Source organism: Pseudorca crassidens, chromosome 6 (assembly GCF_039906515.1).
Source record: "Pseudorca crassidens isolate mPseCra1 chromosome 6, mPseCra1.hap1, whole genome shotgun sequence".
Lineage (NCBI taxonomy): Eukaryota > Metazoa > Chordata > Mammalia > Artiodactyla > Delphinidae > Pseudorca > Pseudorca crassidens.
In genome coordinates, this window is record NC_090301.1 from 37,535,205 (window position 1) to 37,553,950 (window position 18,746).

At 37.3% G+C, this 18,746-nt stretch overlaps 1 protein-coding gene across 1 annotated transcript in view; it reads left to right on the forward strand.

Annotated features, from left to right (window-relative positions):
• BOLL (boule homolog, RNA binding protein) overlaps positions 1–18,746 on the forward strand; it is a 54,924-nt gene that overhangs the window by 28,510 nt on the left and 7,668 nt on the right. Inside the window, exon 10 of the mRNA XM_067739867.1 lies at positions 2,267–2,365. Coding sequence (XP_067595968.1) covers positions 2,267–2,365 — 99 coding nt within the window. The remainder of the gene's footprint in view (positions 1–2,266; positions 2,366–18,746) is intronic.

An 18,746-nucleotide genomic window follows, 5' to 3' on the forward strand; every position in this document is an offset into this window, starting at 1 on the left:
CCCTAAAATATAAAAATGAATTAACATTATTTCTCACTTATTTCAGTAGCTATTTCCCCCTTCACTCTTAGAATATAGTGCCTTCTACTTTGCAAAGTAAATAGAAACTACTTTGTGGAAACCAACTCAGCTTCCAGTACCCAACATACAAACTTACCTGACTCATAACCCATCCTTAGCTTCTTATATTTTTTTAGTAACCTTTCTCGTCCAAGGTTATTTGTGCCTCTTTGCTCTGGATACTATAACTTCCCTCTTCCTCAGGGACCTCATTCCACTATTATCCTTCTTTTCTCATGTATTTTAAGACATTTTCTCTCCATTGGTTCATAGCTTCACCACTTACTAGTGTGTTTCTTTGAGTAATCACTTAACTCTTCACAGGGTTGGTTTTGTAATATCTACATTAATAACATAAAGACATCCGGAAAATCTATTTTGCAAGATTGATGCAAAGATTAGAGTTGTTGTATACAGAAAGTTCTTTGTATAGTGCCTAGCACCTGGTAGGAGATAATTACTATCCTTTGACACACCCCCACCAATGCCTTAATTCTCTTCTACCTTTCAAAGCTAAGCTTGAAAAATTACTCTACATCTAGTATTTCCACTGCCTCACTACCCATCCTCCCCTCACCTGCTGAAGTCTACTTCATTACCTTTCCACTGAAGCTGCCTTTGATAAAGTTCCTCAGTGATTCCCTAATTGCCAAATACTTTCCTTTCTTTTCAGTCTTTCTTGACCTGTCAGAGACATTGGACATACTCCTTGAAACTCTTCCTACCTTTGGTTTCCATGATACTGCTGTCTTCTGGCAATCCTTTTACCTCCTTTCATTTTCCTTTGTAAGCTGAATTTTTGCTCCCTGTGATTTCGTATTCAATTCTACATTGTTTCACCCTACATACACACTCTGATGTTATCATCCATACTCGTCTCTCTAGCCCCAGCCTCACTTCTGAATTTTAGACCTGCACTCTCCAGTACAACAATAGCCATTACCACATGAGGCTATTGAGCACTTGAAATGTGTGGCTGGTCTGAATTGAGATGTGTTGTAAGTGCAAAATACACACCAAGTTTTAATGACATAGTATGAAAAATGAATGTAAAATTTATCACTAATTTTATATTGAATACACTTTAGTATATTTTTAATATATTTATTTAAATAAAATATATTACTGGAAATTAATTTTACTTGTTTCTTTTTACTTTTCTGACATGGCTACTGGAAATTTTTCTTTCAGTTTTATTGAGATATAATTGACATACAGCACTGTGTAAGTTTAAGATGTACAGCATAATGATTTGATTCACATACATCATGAAATGATTATCACAAGTTTGGTGAACATCCATCATCTCATATAGATAGAAAATTAAAGAAATAGGAAAAAACTTGTGTGTGATGAGAACTCTTAGGATTTACTCTTAACAACTTTCCTATATAACGTAGAGCAGTGTTAATTATATTTATCATGTGGTACATTACAGCCCTAGTACTTATTTACCTATAACTGGAAGTCTGTACCTTTTGACTGTCTTGATTTTAATTAACATGTAGTTCACATTATTTCTATTAGTGCTGCTTTAGAGCCACATCTACAATAGCTTTTGATTGACTGTATACCTCTACTAGAAGTCCTACAAATATCTCAACTTTTATGTGTTACAAAACTAACTTCTTCTCTTTAACCCCCTCACAATAACATAAACATCAAACTTGCTTTTCTTATATTCCATATTTCACTGAATGGTGCCACCATCTGCTGGAAAAGCCATAAATCTGCTTTTACATGATCTGTTCCCTGCCTGTTACTCTACTGCCTCATCTTTCAGCTGTCATTCGGTGAATAATCTTCCTTCCAGCTGTACCAAACAACCCACACAGGTCTCCCAAATGAGGTGTGCTCTTAGTTGCCTCTCTGCCTTTTCACGTAGTGTTCCCACCCTCTCTCCCTAATTCTTCAAATTCAAGCATAAACTCCACTAGAAAACTTCCCCTGACCCCCTCTCCAACTTTCTAAAGCTATATCAAGTAATTCTTTTCTTTCCCATGGATCCCTATATATGTGTCATAGGACTTAGGGTAATTTTGACTAGTCTGTCTCAGATAAGTCTATAAGTGAATTAAAGATAGATAATGTGTTTCTCATCTGTGTTTCTCCATTGTGTAGCAAAATGCCTAGTAAATTGTAATGCTGAATAAATATTTTTAATTAATAAATGAAAAACAATATTTTTTTCTTTGTTTTGTTATAGCCTTATTCTGATCATGGAGTTCAAGCAACATATCACCAGGTTTATGCTCCAAGTGCCATTGCTATGCCTGCACCTGTGATGCAGCCTGAACCAATTAAAGTAAGAAGTTTGTTTGGATTTTTTTCTGTTATTCTCAGTCATATTTCAAGTTTTCCAAATTTTTCTTCTGAAAAGAAACAACTTTGGATATTTATGTCACATTTGCAATCAGAAGTACAGAATTAGTTAATTATTTCATGTGAAGGAAATACAATTCTAAACTAGCTATAATTTCTATGAATTAGTTTTGAACAACTTATAAACCACACATGTCAAAACTTTTTATTTACTGTAGTAAAATATATATGACTTAAAATCTTCCATTTTTAAGTGTACAGCTAAGTGGTATTAATTACATCCACATTGCTGTGCAACTGTCACCACTATCTAGTTCCAAACTTTCTCGTCACCCCAAATAGAAACTCTGTACCCATTAAGCAATAACTTTATATTCTTCTCTCTGCAGTCCCTGGTAACTTCTAATCTACTGTCTGTCTCTATGAATTTGCCTAGATACTTCATATACTAAGAGTTTAATTATGTTAATGGCATGTAATATTTATGGGGAGATGAAAACAGTTAATGGTCTACTCTTCTAGTTTGGGAATTTTGTGCTCATGCACCTTAAATCAGATCCAGGCCAGGAGTGGTAATCTAGTTAGATCCATGTGTGTATTCAATACATAAATATATTAGGGAAATGTGACTACATCTCTAAGAACCCAAACTGATTAACTATTATGATGGTACTATGAATCTTGCTTGCAGTGTACTCTTTACAATAAAATGATGGAGGTTAGCGATTTCACACTCGTATTTTTGCTTCTGACCCAGACCATATATTGGAACTCAATACCAGGACAGTCTACTTTAAGGAGCCTCCACAGTCTTTCGAATCTCCTCACCCCTTCACTGCATTCCTTCACTGCTCTTGCCACTGTACTGCAAACATGGACTAAAATCATAATTTTGACCTAATACCAAAGCCTAAAGTGTTAGTAAACGTTACTTATAGAGAGCTCGTTATAGTATCAAAATCTTCTAAAACAAACTTCTCCTAATGTTAATACTTTCTCCAGATACACTTCTTTAGAAATAGCTGAAATAGCTATGCCATATTAGATAATCAATTGCAGATTATATATATATTATACACACACACATTTTATATATATATATAAACACAAATGATTGAAGTTGTACTTCTAAATAATTCCAATAGAGGATAGAGTGGTAGTTGGATAGGAGAAATTTCCAAAGAATATTAATGTTAAACATCCTTGATTTAAAGTTTAATTCTTCTAGTTTAAGAGTATACACTTTTCTACATTTTCTTAAATCTGTGAGTAGGTAATTCAGAAATTGTACAGAGAAACTGGTATCTTATTCTTTATCATATAAAAATTATACATATGTTGAATATAAGTCATAACAGTGGTGTGAATAGACACCTTTCTTTGTGCATATAAGCATAAAACTGGAATCAGAAATCTGCCTCTTGCTTGTCTGGAGAAATGCTGCTAAGAGGAACTTTACCCTTTCTATCCTGATACAGATCTTTGCTCTGCTGTGCCACAGGCTAAAGGCTAACAAAACCACTGACTTGTTTCTATTTGTATTTAATCTGTCTTGTTAAGGCTTATAATAATTCTGGTTTTCACATGGGATACATCCTAGGGAAGATTTTGGTCCTGACAGAGTTAAGATTTCAGGACTAGGGAAGAGTTTAAGAGCTATGAACTGTGGTTAACTAGCTTACTCCAAAGCCCACGTCTCACACAACTGTAATTAGATTTCATCGAATCTGAGCTAGCATGGATTATACAACACACCATTATTTTATGTATCACTATGAAAGAAGAAAAACTTGCCATCAATTGTAAATGTATACTGATTCAGAGTTTTTGAAATATGAAAAGATGTATATCTCAGAATCAATGAAGTTTGGCATGTTTTATTTTTATTCATTTATTTATATTTTTTGGCCGTGCTGTGCAGCATGTGGGAACTTAGTTCCCGGACCAGGGATCGAACCCATGCCCCCTGCATTGGAAGCACAGAATCTTAACCACTGGACCACCAGGGAAGTCCCTGGCATGTTTTATTTTTAATTTAGATATGCAGGATTGTAGGAAGCTTGAGTTAAGGGGCAGAAAAAAACCCCACAATTCCCCTTTTGTTAGAGATGAGGGGAAACAAAGAAAATTCAATTAAATAAACCTTCAAAATCAAAACTGCAACACAGGACTTTTGTATAGAGTTTTATATTTCCTATTTTATCTTTCAAGGTTGAAGGTTCCATGTATTTTATACTCAAATATTTTTCTTTAGGTGATTTGATGGCACTCAATAGAAAATGGTGCCCCACTCAGCAACAGAAACTCCAAAACCAATTCTATAGTTTTCTAAAACTATACAATCTTGTAGACATACTTTACTATACAAATTTTGCTGTGTAGAAAATTATCTACTTTTGTTTATAGTGCATTTGTATTATAATAAAGAAATATTAATCCACAAATGTTACTAAATCAATAGGAGACGATTGTTTCCTAAAATTTATTAAAGTAGACTAATATTAAAATATTGACATTTGAAACATTAACCTTTTTTCTTCCTATGTAAATTTTCCCTGGTGTACCAAAAACCTTGGTGACTTAAAATTATAGAAAAGTTGGGCTTCCCTGGTGGCGCAGTGGTTGAGAGTCTGCCTGCCGATGCAGGGGACACGGGTTCGTGCCCTGGTCCAGGAAGATCCCACATGCCGCAGAGCGGCTGGGCCCGTGAGCCATGGCCGCTGGGCCTGCGCGTCCGGAGCCTGTGCTCCGCAACGGGAGAGGCCACAACAGTGACAGGCCTGCGTACCGCAATTGTAGAAATACTCCTTGGAAGAATTTGAGCCTATTGTTTTTATAAAAAAGTGTAAGGTGTAAGTCATTTTTAAAACTCTATTATAATTTTAAGGATGTTAATTGTATATATCCAGAAGTAGTGATTTCAGACGTCAGAACTATCTTAAAGCAACAAATCTAATCAGTAAAATAGAGACCTTATCCAGAGTTCAGAGCACAAGTCTAACTGCTATAAATGACTGTTTGCCAGAAGCTACTCACTGACAGTAAGCCACAGGCTACTGTATTCTGTCAAATCAAATAATACATTGTAAATCAGACCAATATAGAAACTATTTATTAGGTTAACATGGTATTAATTAAGGTATCATTCCCTAGTTCAGCAGAGTCACATACAGAATTAATTTTAAAGTCAATAAAGCAAAATCACATAATGTTAAAATTATCCCATTGAACTAGACTATAGGAAGGAACAAAAGGAAAATCTTTGTCTATTTGGGCATTTGAAGCTTTTAAGATGAATATCAGATCCCTAGGTAATAAGGGTGTAAGTGGAGAATTGTAAAGTATTTATGTTTCCTTACAGTGTTTTTCCATTTTTGCATTAATTTAAGTGTCTAATAAGTTTATTCTTATGAGGATTAATTGAGATACTGAAAAGTGAGTAAATTATAATTTGAAATTAACCTTTAAGTTAAATGTTCTTTTTATTTAACTCCAATGTATTACTAGCTATTCATGAAAACATTTGATATTAAGGATAATATTTAACCACTTGCCAGGCTATGAGGAATTTCTTCTAATTAAGGCACTGATTGGGCTTGAATGAAAAACACAACTATTGGCCTGTTAGACCTTACTTGTTGGAAAGACAGAATGATTCAAAAGTAAATTGGAAAGGGATTTGACCTACTACCACTGTCTGTTTTTTTAGCTCAGAGACCCATAATGTGCGTTCACCTAAACATTAGCAACTGTCTTACCTTACAGAAAAATTCTACTACTGTCTTCTTCCTAACCATTTCCTCATTTCAGTATCATTAACACTTCCTACAAAGCATTTAGAGATTAAAATTCCTTCATATTCAGCAGATCCTCAGGGTAGAGGAGGACAATTGTAAAGTATTGCATTCTGGAGGGCAAGAATAGGAAAAACCTGTGCTTTGCAGCTCTGAGCATACAAGAGTGTAAAAATTTTCATGGACTGTGCATAGGTCTAACTATAGATCGCCTCAGAGGGGACAGAGAACAGTAAGGGGAGTCAAGGACTCATGAAACCAATTTTTAGAATTGTCATGGATCTCCATTCAGTGATGAATAAACAGAAAAGTACACACTGCATGGGTCTCATGAAAAATTTTTTGCATATGGCAGTACCTTGAAGATAAGGATAAATAGCATATATATATATAATGTATAAGAACATATATAAGAGGAAATTAAATTAATTTTCAAAAATATATCCCATGTTCCTGGAAATTACAAACTAAAAAAGAGGAAAGATAAAATGGTTGCTAGCCAGTGTAAGAAAACACTGTATGAAACTATTAATATGATGGAAAGAATTAAATTTGTCTTTACTGCATGCTTGATACCACTGAGAAAAAGTTGGCTGGTCCTCTGAAATACCTACAGTGAAGCTCACTGATAAACCCATCATTCACAAAGAACTTCCCATTAGGATTTTAGTCTGCCCTATTAAATATGGGTGGGCAGTCACATTAGAAGAAAGCTTTCAGAATGAGAGACCAAAACAAACAGATAAAAAAAGAAATTCAGACGAAACATATAATTCAGGGAGCAGAAAAAAATCAAAGAAACTATAATTAATATCCTCTCAGAGATAAGAGAAAATTTATGAGAAGTGGTCCATGCATAGTCATCCCAGAAAACACTTTATTTTTTCTCAAACATCTTAGTCCTGGGCTTCCCTGGTGGCGCAGTGGTTGAGAGTCCGCCTGCCGATGCAGGGGACACGGGTTTGTGCCCCAGTCCGGGAAGATCCCACATGCCACGGAGCAGCTAGGCCCGTGAGCCATGGCCACTGAGCCTGTGCGTCCAGAGCCTGTGCTCCACAAAGGGAGAAGCCACAACAGTGAGAGGCCCGCATACCGCAAAAAAAAAAAATCTTAGTCCTTTTAATTTTTTTCAGCTTTGTATTCTGAAATAATTTCAGATTTACAGAAAAGTCACAGAAATAATAGTTTCTATATATACTTCACCCTGCTGTTCTTTGACTGGAGGGCACTGGTAGAGGAAATGAACAATAATACAATTCTCTTAACTATATACCTTCTTCAGATTTCACTAGTTTTACCACTAATGTGATATCTGAAATAAATTACATGTGAAAGGGTTAGACATTATAGGCAAAAGATTTTAGAAAATAGATTTTTAAAAGACAGAGGTGAATAATAATAGAGAAAAAGATAAAATCAGAAGATTAATTCAATAAGTCAAATATTAATTCTGGAAAAAGACATAGAGAAAATGATTTGGGGGAAATTAGGGAAAAATTAGTACAAGAAAATTCCCTAGGAAGTTAATGACAGGAGTGTCTAGATTAAAAGGGCCCAGAGAGAGATCATAATGGTGGAGTAGGAGGATGCAGGTAGAGCTCACCTCCCACCACAAACACATCAAAAATATATCTACACGTGGAGCAATTCTCACTGAAAACAAACTGGAAGTCATCTGGCAGAAAGACTCTTATACAACCAAGGTCATAACAAAGATCCAAGATCCAGATGCAATTGGGTAGGAAGGGAAGAGAAATGATCAGGTCGGGAGGGAACAGGGAAGAGGAGAGGGATTACACAGGCTCACTCCCTGGGGAGTGAGAGGTTCAATCCACGTTTCAGGTATCCCCAGCCTGGGGGTCTGACACTGAGGAGACAAGTTGCTTTAGCAGGTTTGAAAACCAGAGGGACTGACAGCAGGGCTGTAAGAAACCTAGACTCCACTTGTGAAGATCACACACACTACCAAAACAAGGCAGAGGAAGCAGATAGAAACTGCCTGGGACTCTGGCCAGTTTCCTGCCACCACCCCGGTGTGCACCCCGGCCTGAGACAAACACCAACTCCAGCCCCACTTGCTCTGCAGTACAGCTTCACACTGGCTCATAGCCTTCCATGGCCAAGGGGAGTGCACAGCTCTGGGGGACAGAGCCAGCTCAAACACAGAAAAGCATCCGAATAGGGCAAGGGTGGCCATTTCTGGCACTAGTGGAGGCAGTGGGTCGGGAGTGGTCCAGAACGCTCACTGGTGCTGGGACTGCCACAGCCCACACCCCGACCCACACTGGGCACTCCAGCCCCACCTACTCTGTGGTGCAGCTCCATTCCAGGCAAGGACTACTGCAGCCAAGGGGAGTGCACAGTTTTGGGGAACAGAGCCGGCTCAGACCTGACACAGCATCTAAACAGGGCAAGGGCAGCCATTGCTGGCACCAGCAGAGTCAGCGGGTTGGGAGCAGTCTGGAATGCAGACTGCTGCCAGGACCACCACAGCCTACACCCCAACCCATGCCAAAAGCCTGTTCCAACCCCTCTTGTTCCAGCACTGCTCCCTATTGGGGCAAGGGTGACAGTGCTGGGAGGAGGGAGAACACAATTAGAGGGAAGGGAGCCAGCTCTGACTTGACCCTCAGGACTTCTGCTCCAGGAACTTGGGACCTGACCCTTCCTTCAATAGGGTAGTGTTGGCCACTGAGCAGTGGAGAATCCCTGGCTCACACCTAGCTCTGGCTCTAGCTCTGTCCCCTCCATGTCCAGCCCCACCTCTTATCAAGGTGATAGCTGCCAGCATACCCTGGGGAAAGACGTAACTCATGATCACATCAGATCCAGCTTTCCCACCAAAGCCACTGGGCACGAACAGACTGTGTAGGGACAGTCCCACATAAGGACACCCTTTCAAAACCACAATAGGTAACTGATTGAGCTAATTTCATAGAAATGGAGAAATTTTAGCAGAACGAGAAGAGAGAGCAGTTTGTTTCAAATGAAAGAATAAGAGAAAAACCCTGAAAAAACAACTAATGAAACAGAATAAATAATTTACCAGATAAAGAGTTCAAGTGTTAGTAATAAGAATGCTAACTGAATTAGGGAAAAGAATTGATTAACACAGTGACAATTGTAACAAAGAACTAGAAAATATGAAAAAGAATCAATCAGTACAGAAGAATATGATAACTGAAATGAAAAGAAACTAGAGGGACTTAACAGCAGACCAATCAGAACAGCAGAAAGAAAAACAAATTTAAAAAATGAGAACAGTTTAGGGGACCTCTAGGACAACATCAATTGTGAAAACATTCACATTATAGGGAGAAGAGAGAAAGGGGTTGAAAATGTATTTCATGAAATTATGGCTGAAAACTTACCAAACCTAAAGAAGGAAAGAGATATCCAGCTACAGGAACCACAGAGGGTCCCAAACAAGATGAACCCAAACAGACCCACACCAAGACATATCATAAATAAAATGGCAAAATTTAAAGATAATGAGAGGATTCTGAAGGCAGCAAGAGAAAAACAAAGAGTCAGTTCAGGGGAACCCCCATAAGGCTATCAGCTGATTTCTCTGCAGAAACTTTGCAGGCCAGAAGGGAGTGGCGTAATATATTCAAAGTCCTGAAAGGGAAAAACCTGCAACCTAAGACACCCTACCAAGCAAGATTATCATTTAGAATAAAAGGAGAGATACAGAATTTTTCAGACAAGCAAAAACTAAAAGAATTCAGCAATACTAAACCTACCCTAAAAGAAATGTTAAAGGGTCTTCTCTAAGTGAAAAAGAAAAGGCCACAAAAAGTAAGAATCTATAGGAAAGGAAAAATACCACTAGTAAAGGCAAATACATAGTAAAGACTGTGGAGCAACCACTTAAATAAGCTAGTCCTAAGATTAAAAGATAAAAACTTGTAAAACCAACTATAATTACCTTAGACAGTGAAATGATAAACATGAAATGTAAAATATGACATCAAAAACACAAAACATGGAGGAGGGGAGTAAAAACATTTACATGGCCGCTGAGCCTGTGCGTCCAGAGCCTGTGCTCCGCAATGGGAGAGGCCACAACAGTGAGAAGCCCGCATACCACAAAAAAATAAAATAAAAATAAATTAATTAATTAAAATAAAATAAAATAAAATACCTAGGAATAAACCTAACCAAGGAGGTCAAACACCTATACTCTGAAAACTATAAAGAATTAAATCAACTACAACGAATAATCCTAAAATTTATATGGAACCACATAAGACCCCAAATAGCCAAAGCAGTCTTAAGAAAAAAGAACAAAGTTAGAGGTATCACACTCCCTGACTTTATACTACAAAGCTACAGTATTCAAAACAATATGGTACTGGCACAAAAACAGACACATAGACCAATGGAATAGAATAGAGAGCCCAGAAATAAACCTACACACTTATGGTCAATCTATGAAAAAGGAGTCAAGAGCATACAATGGAGAAAAGACACTCTCTTCAATACATGGTGCTGGGAAAACTGAACAGCTACATGTAAATAAAAATTAGAATATTTTCTCATACGACATACAAAAATAAACTCAAAGTGGATTAAATACCTAAATGCAAGACCAGAAACCATAAAACTCCTAGAAGAAAACATAGGCAGAACACTCTTTGACATAAATTGTAGCAATATTTTTTGGGTCTGTCTCCTAAGGCAAAGGAAATAAAAGCAAAAATAAACAAATGGGACCTAATTAAACTTAAAATCTTTTGCACAGCAATGGAAACCATCAACAAAATCAAAACACAACCCACTGAATGGGAGAAAATATTTGCAATTGATATGACCAATAAGGGGTTAATATCAAAAATAAATAAGTCATACAACTTAATACCAAACAAACCCCAACAACCCAATTAAAAAATAGGCAGGGACTTCCCTGGTGGTGCAGTGGATAAGAATCCACCTGCCAATGCAGGGCACAGGGGTTCGAGCCCTGGTCCGGGAAGATCCCACATGCCACGGAGCAACTAAGCCCGTGTGCCACAACTGCTGAACCAGCGTTCCAGAGCCCGCGCACCACAACTACTGAGCCCGCCTGCTGCAACTACAGAAGCCCACATGCCTACAGCCCGTGATCTGCAACAAGAGAAGCCACCACAATGAGAAGCCCACACATGGCAACAAAGAGTAGCCCCCACTCGCCACAACTAGAGAAAGCCCTCGCGCAGCAACGAAGACTCAACACAGCCAAAAATGAATAAATAAATTTATTTTTTAAAAAAAAAATGGGCAGAAGACCTGAATAGACGTTTTTCCAAAAAAGAGATACAGATGGCCAATAGGCACATGAAATATGCTCAACATCGCTAATCATCAGAGACATGCAAATGAAAACCACAGTGAGATATCAACTCATGCCTGTCAGAAAAGCTATCATCAAAAAGACAACAGGGACTTCCCTGGTGGTGCAGTGGTTAAGAATCCACCTGCCAATGCAGGGGACATGGGTTCAATCCCTGGTCCGGGAAGATCTCACATGCCACAGAGCAACTAAGCCCGTGTGCCACAACTACTGAGCCTGTGCTCTTGAGCCTGAAAGCCACAACTACTGAGCCCACATGCCACAACTACTGAAGCGCATGCACTCTAGGGCCCACATACTGCAACTACTGAGTCTGTGTGCTGCAATTACTGATGTCCATGTGCCTACAGCCCATGCTTCACAACAAGAGAAGCCACCACAATAAGAAGCCCACGCACTGCATTGAAGAGTAGCCCCCGGTTGCTGCAACTAGAGAAAGCCCACATGCAGCAACAAAGACCCAATGCAGCCAAAAAAAAAAAAGACAACAAATAAGTGTTGGCAAGGATGTAGAGAAAAGGGAACCCTCATGCACGGCTGGTGGGAATGTAAACTGGTACAGCCACTGTGGAGAACAGTATGTTTTCCAAAAGGAGGTTCCTCAAAAAATAAAAATAAAACTGCCATACAACCCAGCAATTCCACTCTTAGGTATGTACCAGAAGAAAATGAAAACACTCATGTGGAAAGATACATGCACCCCACTGTTCATAGTAGCATTATTTACAGTAGCCAACATATGAAAGCAACCTAAGTGTCCATTGACAGATAAATGGATAAAGAAGATGTGGTGTATTACATATATTTATATTTATTTATTTATATTTACACACACAATGGAATATTACTCAGCCGTAAAAAAGAATGAAATTCTGCCATTTGCAATAACATGGATGGACCTAGAGGGTATTATGCTTAGTGAAATAAGTCACACAAAGACAATTATTGTGTGTTATCACTTATACGTCAAGTCTAAAAAAACAAACATACCAATGGCATTTCTCACAGAACTCGAACAAAAGATTATACAGTTTGTATGGAAGCACAAAAGACACCGAATAGCCAAAGCAATCTTGAGAAAGAAAAACGGAGGTGGAGGAATCAGGCTCTCTGACTTCAGACTATACTACAAAGCTACAGTAATCAAGACAGTATGGTACTGGCAAAAAAAACCAGAAATATAGATCAATGGAACAGGATAGAAAGCCCAGAAATAAACCCACACACCTATGGTCACCTAATCTATGACAAAGGATGTAAGTATACAATGGAGAAAAGACAGTCTCTTCAATAAATGGTGCTGGGAAAACTGTATAGCTACATGTAAAAGAATGAAATTAGGGACTTCCCTGGTGGTGCAGTGGTTAAGAATCCGCCTGCCAATGCAGGCGACACGGGTTCGAGCCCTGGTCCGGGAAGATCCCACATGCCACGGAGCAACTAAGCCTGTGCACCACAACTACTGAGCCTGCGCTCTAGAGCCTGCAAGCCACAACTACTGAAGGCTGCTCTCCACAACTACTGAAGCCCGTGTGCCTAGAGCCTGTGCTCTGCAGCAAGAGAAGCCACCGCAATGAGAAGCCCATGCACCACAACGAAGAGTAGCCCCCACTCGCCGCAACTAGAGAAAGCCCATGCACAGCAACGAAGACCCAATGCAGCCAAAAATAAAATTTAAAAAAAAAGAATGAAATTAGAACACTCTCTAACACCGTATACAAAAATAAACTCAAAATGGATTAAAGACCTAAATGTAAGGCCAGACACTATAAAACTCATACAGGAAAACACAGACAGAACACTCTTTGACATAAATCACAGCAAGATCTTTTTTTGATCCACCTCCTAGAGTAATGAAAATAAAAGCAAAAATAAACAAATGGGATCTAATTAAACTTAAAAGCATTTGCGCAGCAAAGGAAACCATAAACAAAACAAAAAGACAGTCCTCAGAATGGGCGAAAATATTTGCAAACAAAGCAACTGACAAGGGATTAATCTCCAAAATATATAAACAGTTCATGCAGCTTAATATCAAAATAGCAAATAACCCAATCATAAAATGAGTGGAAGATCTAGAGACATTTCTCCAAAGACCCAAAAGCACATGAAAAGATGCTTAACATCACAAATTTTTAGAGAAATGCAAATCAAAACTACAGTGAGGTGTCACCTCACACTAGTCAGAATGGCCATCATCGAAAAATCTACAAACAATAAATGCTGGAGAGGGTATGCAGAAAAGGGAACCCTCCTACACTGTTGGTGGGAATGTAAATTGGTACAGCCACTATGGATAACAGTATGGAGGTTCCTTAAAAAACTAAAAGTAGAACTACCATATGATCCAACAATCCCACTACTGGGCAAATACCCGGAGAAAACCATAATTCAAAAAGAGTCGTGTACCACAATGTTCACTGCAGCACTATTTACAATAGCCAGAACATGGAAGCAACCTAAATGTCCATCAACAGAGGAATGCATGAAGAAGGTGTGGTACATATATACAATGGAATATTACTCAGCAATAAAAAAGAACAAAATAATGCCATTTGCAGCAACATAGATGGACCTAGAGATTGTCATCCTGAGTGAAGTAAGTCAGACACAGAAAGACAAATATATGATATCGCTTATATATGGAATCTAAAAAAACAGGTATAAATGAACTTATTTACAGAACAGAAGTAGGGTCACAGATGTAGAAAACAAACTTATCGTTACCAGGCATTAAGGGCGGGGGGCGACGGGGGAGAGATAAATTGGGAGATTGGGACTGACATATACACGCTACTATATATAAAATAGATAACTTATAAGAAGCTACTGTATAGCACAGGGAACTCTACTCAATACTCTGTAATGGCTGCATGGGAATAGAATCTAAAAAAAGAGTGGATATATATATATGTATAACTGATTCACTTTGCTGTATACCTGAAACTAACACAACACTGTAAATCACCTATACGCCAATAAAAACAATTTTTAATAAAATAAAAAAATGAATATAACAAAACAGACTCACAGTTATAGAAAACAAACTAGTGGTTACCAGTGGGGAGAGGGAAGAGGGGAGGGGCAAGATGGGAGAAGGGAGGGGCAAGATAGGAGTGGGAGATTAGGAGGTACAAATTACTATGTATAAAATAAGCTACAAGGATATATTGTATAGCACAGGGAATATAGCCAATGTTTTATAATAACTTCAACTTGCGTATACTCTATAAAAATATTGAATCACTATGTTACAAACCTAAAACTAATATAATACTGTAAATCAACTATATATCAGTAAAAAAAAAAAAAAAAACAGATTAAAACTAAAAAAAAGGGTCCACCAACTACTTGGCACAATTACTGCAAAAGGAAGATTATGGTGAAATTTCAGGATAGGAGTGCAGTGGCAGGGGAGGGGTAGTTTCTTACCCTTTAACCACTCTTTGACTTTCAAAACTTTTATATATTACTTTAATAAAGATAAAAATTAACTTCAAAAGTGCAAAGAACACCAGATTGAGTGTTTTCAGCCAACACATGTCAGGCAAATGTGAACAACAGTAGGGGAAAAAAAAAAACAGGATGACATTAATATAAGAAAGTAGATTTCAAAGTAAAAAGCAGTGGGCTTCCCTGGTGGCACAGTGGTTAAGAATCCGCCTGCCAATGCAGGGGACATGGGTTCAAGCCCTGGTCCGAGAAGATCCCACATGGCGTGGAGCAACTAAGCCCATGAGCCACAACTACTGAGCCCATGAGCCACAACTACTGAGCCCGTGTGACACAACTACTGAAGCCCATGCGCCTAGAGCCTGTGCTCCACAACAAGAGAAGCCACCGCAATAAGAAGCCCTCGCACCGCAACGAAGGGTAGCCCCCACTCGCCGCAACTAGAGAAAGCCTGTGTGCAGCAACAAAGACCCAATGCAGCCAAAAATAATAATAAAAAAAAACAAAGTAAACAAGACCAGTTTATTGTGATAAAAGTTTAAATCTATAATGAATAAGTAAGTCTAATAATGTAACATCAAAAATATAAAGTAAATCTGTTAGAAATACTAGAAGAAAGAAACGTAACTGTGATGGAAGACTTTAATATGATGATCATAACTCAGATTTGAATAAATAAGACCTAAAAAATATTATATATGAATAATACATACTGAATTTTGTGCCTTGCAATGAGAAGGCTATTTCTTTTCTAGCATCCATAGAACATTTCTAAAAGTTGATAATATTTTAGTCACAAAGTAAATCTCTATAAATACAGTAAATTGTACTGGCCATATTCTCTAATGAGTGTAACTCATTAACGAGTATATTCAAAGAAGAATATTGTGGAACAGTTATTGAGAGATTTTTGAGAGTTATTAACTCTCAGAGTTATTGAGAGATTGACTCCCTGGCAGGCATCCTTCAGGATCCTTCATTTAATCCTTCATTTCACCCTGTTGAAATGGCAAAATGGCACATATGGGTTGAGATAGCCTAGATGAAGGTGCCAAGTGCTCTGTGTCTGGACATGACACACCCCAACTCCTTCTCAAACCACAGCACAAGCTACTGGGACTGGTTTGGCCCACTATCCACCCTCTAAGTATTTTTCTCTACCCCTGTAAGTATTACTATCTTAACTGATGATAATACCCTTAGGAGAAAACTGTCTCAAGGTAAAAATCCCAGAACATCTGAGAAGAACAACACTGTAAGTGACCAAAAAAAAAAAAAAACAGCTGAAATTTGCTATTCCTTACACATGTACTATTCCATATATATATATATATATATATATATATATAAAAGAAGTAGTTTTGTAAATAAATAATAAAACCATCAGCTTTTTGCATCTTTGAATTATCTCGACTTCACAATCATGTTTAAGTTTTTTCTCCTTTTTTTAATCTTATACATTTTTAAAAATAAAGTTTACAGATAACTTTTATATCAAATTTATGTAATGTGGAAATAATTACATATCTCAGTGTTCCACTGTTTTTCTTCATTAAATGTTTATTTTTTATAATGAAATATAATTGATATATAACATTGTATTAGTTCAGGTGACAATGTAATGATTCAATATATGTATATATTGCAAAATGATCACCACAATAAGTCTAGTTAAACATCCAAAACCTCACATAGTTACAATTTTTTTCTTGTGATAAGAACTTGGAAGATCTACTCTCTTAGCAACTTTCAAATATACAATACGGTAATTTTAATTATAGTCACCATGCTGTATATCAGTGGTTCACTTAGAAATGTCTTCCATATCTTTTGTATATCTTATTAAAGCAGTAATTTTCTGCTTACTTTTTCATTACCCAGACTTAAGATAGGAGTCTATGAATTTGAGTTTTTCTACACACAACTAAATCAGATAAAATATATATACGCCCACAAAAAGACAGTCAACTAATCTTTGACAAAGGAGCAAATATAATACAATGGAGAAAAGTAGTCTTTTCAACAAATGATGCTAGAACAAGTGGATATCCACACACAAAAAAGTGAATATAAACATAGATGTTACACCCCTCACAAAAATTAACTCGAAATTGATCACAGACCTAAATGTAAAAAAGAATATAAAACTCCTAGAAGACGACATAGGAGAAAATCTAGATGACCTTGGGTTTCACAATGACTTTTTAGGTACAACACCAAAGCCATAATCCGTGAGAGAAATAATTGATACAGGGGCTTTATTAAAATGAAAAACTTATGCTCTGTGAAAGACAGTGTCAAGAGAATGAGAAGACAAGCCACAGACTAAGAGGAAATATTTGTAGAATATTATCCAAAATATACAAAGAATTCTTAAAACTCCGCAACAAGAAATTTTAAAACAATTTAAAACAAACCAATTTAAAAATGGGGCAAAGGCCTTAAGGGACACCTCACCAGAGAAGATACACAATTGGCAAAGAAGCATTTGAAGAGATGCTTAATATCATACGTCATTAGGAAATTGCAAATTAAAACTGCAATGAGATACCACTACACTACACCCACATTAGAATGGCCAAAATCCACAATACTGACAGCACTGAATGCAAGCAGGGATGTGGAAGAACAGGAACTCTCATTCATTGCTGGTAGAATGCAAAATGGTACAGCCACTTTAGAAGGTTTCTTACAAAACTTTTGTAAGTTTCTTACAAAACTTTAGGTTTCTTACAAAACTAACTATACTCATACAATAGAATCTAGCAACTGCGCTCTCAGGTATTAACCCAAGTGAGCTGAAAACATGTCCACACAAAACCCTGCACAAAGATGTTTATATCAGGCTTATTCATGATTGCCAAAACTTGGAAGCAACCAAGATGCCCTTCAGTAAGTGAATGGAGAAACAGTATATCCAGACAATGGAATATTATTTAGCACTAAGAAGAAGTGAGCTTTCAAGCCATGGAAAAACATGGAGGAAACTTAAATGCATATTGCTAAGTAAAACAAATAATAATCTGACAACACTACATACTGTATGTTTCCAATTACATGACATTTTGGAAAAGGCAAAACTGGAAACAGTAAAAAGATCAGTGGTTGCCAGGTGTTGTGGGGAGGGAAAGTTGAACAGGCAGAGCCCAGAGGATTTTTAGGTCAGTGAAACTATTCTGTCTGTTAGTATAATGATAGATACATGTCATCATACATTTGTCAAAACCCATAGAATGTGTTAACACCAAGAGTGAACCCTAATGTAAACTATGGACTTTGGGTGATAATGATGGGTTCATCAAATGTAACAAATGCACCATTCTGGTACCAGATGTGAATAGAGGACGTTGTGCATATATGATGGTAGGGAGTCTATTGGAACTCTCTACTTTCTGCCCAATTTTCACTGTGAACCTAAAGCAGCTCTAAAAAAAAGTCCATTTTTTTTTAAATTATTAAGGTACCCAGGTTTCAACCCAGAACCTTTAACTATTAATTTTATACGTTAAGTACTACAGTTAGTTGTGGATGTGCCCAGTGTGAAAGAAAACATTGAAATAGTGTCAATAATCGTTTCCCATTAGTCCCTCATAGCTAATAATTATGGCAATCTTTTCTTTATACGCCTGTCTTCTAGAAAGGTAATATAACCTACTGTATAGCACAGGGAACTCTACTCAATACTCTATAATGACCTATATGGGAATAGAATCTAAAAAAAGAGTGGATATGTGTTATATGTATAACTGATTCCTTTGCTGTACAGCAGAAACTAACACAAT